Source organism: Cibotium barometz, chromosome 60 (genome assembly GCF_041138505.1).
Source record: "Cibotium barometz isolate CiBa-2024 chromosome 60, ASM4113850v1, whole genome shotgun sequence".
Lineage (NCBI taxonomy): Eukaryota > Viridiplantae > Streptophyta > Polypodiopsida > Cyatheales > Cibotiaceae > Cibotium > Cibotium barometz.
This window is the reverse complement of record NC_141105.1, coordinates 34,153,755-34,159,082: the sequence shown is the minus strand read 5'-3', so window position 1 is coordinate 34,159,082 and position 5,328 is coordinate 34,153,755. Positions and strand designations below refer to the sequence as shown.

Sequence of the window (5,328 nt, the reverse complement as noted above, 5' to 3'; positions counted from 1 at the left end):
CTAGACTCTCCACATTCCACATTCCTATCCTTTGAAATTAGAATATTCCCATAGTCTATAAGTAGAACCTTAGAATTGCCATAGCCTATAAGTAGAACCTCAGTGCTCCCCACCAAGCGCTAAACACACCAAGTTCCACCAAGCGCTACTTATATTTTGTGATGGTGTCTATGCTGCTAGCATATGATTTTAAACTTTAGAATATTCATGAATGATTAATGAATATGTAGCTAGCCTAAACAAGCTAGAACACTACCATGAAGGTGATGAATCTCAATTGTATTTACATATAAAAATATACATTATACTTTTAATTATATAAGTTACTTAAATAGTATACATTATAATCAGGTTTCTTAAAAAATATTGGACACATTTTTCTTCAATCCTATTATTAATTATACTAAAATAATTGCTAATTAAACTGACAATAGAAGAGGTTTTTTTACGTCATAGCAACTGGGACACAACTCTCTCCTGCAATGGCGTTTAAAAAAAAAGGATTTTTCTACGATTGTCCGTCCCTTGCCTGTCCATTTTAGGGAGGTGAGTCTCATCAGACAAACCGATTGAATTTACTTGTGTCGTTGCTTGCAAATGGTCTAAACATAGGGTTCGTTAGCAACACCAGAGTGATCGGCTTCAACAGAGAAAACTATTAACAGTTGGTGCCCATGAGGTGGCTGACCATCATGGCTGGAATTTGCAAGTCAGTAAGAGAGCCATTGATCTACGTGGCTGGATTTTTTAGCCTGATGAGGTGATTGGGTTCAACAGAAACCCTAGAGTGTCATATTAATGTTGGATAAAGGGTTAGATTTAACGTGTGGGAATGTGCGGGTAGGTGCATGTGGATGTGGATGTGCCCACAACCCTAGCATCAATGTTTCATGTGAATGTGGATGTGCATATAATTGTTCCATGTGCATTTTATTGTTCCATGTGTACGTGGATGACCCTCAGGCAAGCGTTGTATGAGTTGTGGGAGCCGGATCGGTCCTCCATGTGTGTGTGGATGCATCGCTGCTAGTGCTATACCCATTCAAAAGAACAGCGCATTCAGTTGCCTTAAGGGTGACTGTTGAAGAACTTACGAGTTAGTAAGTGCCAGTAAATAATGGTGGGGAGATGCTGGGCACAGCGGAATCACTTGCTTGTGTTGAGCTGCTGTCTGTGGATAACTTTATCAGGAACTTACAAGATTGCAGAGAAAAGAAAGACTTACCATATACAAGGCTTATGCATACACTCATCAATGATTACGGTTTGCAAACTCTTGAGGTGCTTGGGAATTACCTTGTTCCAGTGTTTGTGGAATGTGGAAGCGTTGGGGATGCTCAGCAAGTTTTCTGCAAGCTCCAGCGTCGGAACGAGCATGCATGGACCTCTCTCATTCAAGTTTTTACAGAATGCGGGGATTGGCAGGGTTCCTTTGACTTGTTTCAAAATATGCAAGAGGATGGTATACAGCCTAGCAAGTACACATATCTTGCCCTAGTGAAGGCATGTGCAAGGTTGAAGTTTGTGCAAAGAGGGCAAGAATTACATGCTCGGATCATCAATGAGGGGTTGGAATCAGATGACTTCATTGGCAACACCCTGGTGGATATGTATGCCAAATGTGGCTTGCTTGCGGACGCACAGGGGGTGTTTGACAGGCTGCCATTGCAGACTGTGATATCATGGAATGCACTGATTGCAGGTTATGCTGGATACGGGCTTGGAGAGGAAGCATTACATTGTTTCAAACAGATGCAGCTCGAAGGAATATCTATGAATGCTATCACTTTTGTTTGCAGCTTGAAAGCATGTGGAATCATACGAGCCTTTGACAGGGGCCAAGAAATATACGCTGAGATTGCCAAAGAGGGATATGAGAGCGATTCGTTTATCGGGAGCACCTTGGTGGATGTATATGCCAAATGTGGCTTACTGGTAGAAGCACAGGAGTTGTTTGATGAGCTACTGGTGCGTGATGTAGTGTCGTGGACTGCATTGGTTGCCGGGTATGCTGAACATGGGTTTGGTGAGCAAGCTCTACATTGTCTTGATAGGATGCAAGTAGAGGGCGTGGCGCCGAATGCGGTCACGTTTGTGTGTGGCTTGAAGGCTTGTGGCAGTATAGGAGCCTTAGATAGGGGCCATGAATTGCACGGTGAGATCGCCAAAGAGGGTTTAGCAAGAGATTGCGCGGTTGGTAGCAGCTTGGTCGATATGTATGCCAAATGTGGCTTGCTTCAGGAAGCGCAAGATGTGTTTTATGAACTTCCAGTTCGAGATGTAGTTTTGTGGACTGCATTAATTGCAGGATTTGCTGAACATGGACATGGGGGGGAAGCACCGAACTTTTTGCGACAGATGCAATTGGAGGGGGTGCGTCCAGATGCTGTCACACTTGTCTGTATTTTAAAAGCATGTGGCAGCTCCGGAGTCATAGACACAGGCCAAGTAATACATGCTGAGATTGCCAAAGAGGGAGTTGAAAGACAGCCCTTTGTGGCCAACACTCTAGTGGATATGTATGCAAAATGTGGCTGGCTTGCAGAAGCACGGGAAGTTTTTGATGAACTACAAGCTCACGATGTGATCACATGGAGTGCACTAATTGCAGGGTATGCAGAACACAAATTCGACGAGGAAGCTCTAGATTGTTTTGCACGTATGCAACTTGAAGGTGTATCGCCTGATGCATTTACGTTTGTTAGCATCTTGAAAGCTTGTGGTAATATAGGAGCTCTTGATAGGGGCCAAGAAATGTTTGCTGAGATTGTTAAAGATGAGTTGGAAAGGGATTACTTCATTGGCAACACTCTGGTAGACATGTACGGCAAATGCAGCTCCCTTGTAGAAGCACAAGAAGCTTTTGATAATTTGCAAGTTCGAGATGTAGTCTCATGGAATGCTCTGATACTAAGCTATGCTGAACATGGACTCAGTAAACAAGTTCTTGACTGCCTGGAACAGATGAGATTGGAGGGTGTCGCTCCAGATTCTGTTACTTTTATTTGCAGCCTGAAAGCCTGTAGTAATGCAGAAGCCATAGACAAGGGCCATGAGATACACACCGAGATTTTCAAAGGGGGATTTGAAAGGGATACTTTAGTGGGTAACACTTTAGTGGATATGTATGCAAAGTGTGGATCGCTTGCAGAAGTACATGTACTGTTCAACGAGCTGCCAGTTCGAGATGCGGTCTCGTGGAACACTTTAATAGCAGGATATGCAGATCAAGGGCTTGATGAGGATGCACTGCAATGTTTGCAACGGATGCAATCTGAGGGCTTCCTTTTGGATGCTGCTACATGTGTCAGCAGCTTGAAGGCTTGCAGCAATTTGGGTGCGATTAACAAGGGCCATGAAATCCATGCCGAGATTGCCAGAGAAGGATTTGATAGTGATCCTTTGGTTGGCAATGCCTTGGTTGATTTGTATGTGAAATGCGCGTCACTTGCAGAAGCACAAGAAGTGTTTGACAAGCTGCTTCCAATTCGAAATGTTGTCTCATGGAGTGCTATTATAATGGGTTACTCTGAGCAAGGAGAGAGTGAGAAGGCCCTTCTACTCTATAAGCAAATGCAAGAGCAAGGCCACCTACCAAACAGTGTGACCTTTGTAAGCATTCTGAGAGCATGTGGCAGTACAGTGTCTCTACAAACTGTGAAAAGAGTCAATGCTCAAATCCACAGACATGGTGGGCTTGAGGTTCTTGAAGTAAGCCTGTCAACTGCTATTATTGACACGTATGCAAAATGTGGGAGTATGGTGGATGCTCAGCAATTGTTCAATGCAATGCCAGGAAGGGACCTCGCAGGGTGGAATGCTTTGATAACAGGTTACGTTAGGCAAGGAGAGAGTGAAGAAGTTTTCCATGTGTTCGACCGAATGAGGGAGGAAAGAGTCCAACCAGATGAGATCACATTTCTCTGTCTTCTCACTGTATGCTGCCATAGGGGTCTTGTGGAGATGGGCCAGTACTACTATGAAGCTATGAGCACAGAGTACGGCATCTTTCCGTCTATTAAGCACCACAATTGTATGATTGATCTTCTAGGCCGTGCTGGCCAACTGGAGGAGGCTGCAAAGATGTTGGAGACGTTGCCTTCCCAACATGACCTTGTGCCATGGAGTACCATGTTGGGGGCATGTCGAAAGTGGGGTAATGTGGAGCTTGGTAAACAAACGTTTGAGCAGGCGGTGGAATTGGGCGAGAATAGCTCTGCAGCATTTATCTTGATGGCCAACATGTGTGCAGGTCCTCACATGTTGGAGGGTACTAAAGATCGGGGCATTGAGGGTGAACTTCAGAGCCCCAATGAGTATATTTTATTTTAAAATTTGATTTTTCCTTTATTGCTTATACGGTTCCAGAGAGGGGGGGGGGGGGGGGGGGGGGGGGGGGGGGTTGGTCCCTGCTGGGAACATCGGTTTCGGCCCGTTGGGAACCCGCTCTGCGGACCCTTCGGGGTAATCCTGGGAGGGACTCATCTGCCAACCCTTCGGGACTCAACCAACTATCGATGTCTACTAAGTTGGGACTGCCCTTCGAACAGTTGGATAAAGAGTGGTTGCAATTGGTGGGCTCATGGACATGGCAGCCCCAATAAGCTAAGGTTTGCATTTGCATCGATTATATAAAATTTTGTTGTTTTGATAGTTTGCTGGAACCGCTGATATGTTGTGTGCATGTAGTATGACTAGCAATCAAAGAGGGAACTTGTTCAAGCCACTACTTTTTCTTCTACCATCGGAAGGTTTCCATATGAGGCAGTGTTAGGTCTCGGCGACCAATCCTGAGGATTATGTGACATAGAACCACATAGGAACAAGGCCCTGAGCTGGAGGCTATATCTACATCCTGGGCAAAGCTCCCTTGCAATAAGACTTGGCATCCCATACCACCAGGCCACACCCTACAGGTGCCCTGGCGAGGAGCACTCCCGATGGGCCATGCACGAGTCAGACTTGGCCATCATATTGTCAATGGAGCGTGAGTCATGCTTGTATAGGCCTCTGGGTTCTATAATTGGCCTTGCTTTTATAAGTTTTTCACCTTCTAATTACTTATAACTATGCCTACACTTATAAGCCTTATCCCATGCGTGGGTTATCTCCTAACCTGGGGTTAGTCTAACTATGCCTCCACTGATAAGCCTTATCCCATGGTGGGTTATCTCCTAACCTGGGGTTAGTCTAACCGTGGTTAGCACGTGGATGTAATAGGCAGACTGTGTCTGAGGGCAAAAGGATGAAAGGATCAGATGTACGAGAGATTAGAGCAAATCAACACAGCATGGCATGGATGAGTGAGTGTATGTATAATGATGAATG

General features: G+C 45.0%; 1 protein-coding gene across 1 annotated transcript; it reads left to right on the top strand.

The window, feature by feature from the left end:
* The first annotated feature begins 391 nt into the window (after positions 1-391).
* On the top strand, positions 392-4,664 carry LOC147605271 (pentatricopeptide repeat-containing protein At3g09040, mitochondrial-like). Its single transcript, XM_086794407.1, has one exon. It carries the CDS (start codon positions 1,129-1,131, stop codon positions 4,330-4,332), a length of 3,204 nt encoding a protein of 1,067 aa, XP_086650533.1. The 5' UTR covers positions 392-1,128; the 3' UTR covers positions 4,333-4,664.
* The last annotated feature ends 664 nt before the right edge of the window (positions 4,665-5,328 follow it).

Excerpts from the sequence above, each read along its gene's own strand:
- LOC147605271 (XM_086794407.1), top strand. The coding sequence starts at position 1,129 with ATGCTGGGCACAGCGGAATCACTTGCTTGTGTTGAGCTGCTGTCTGTG.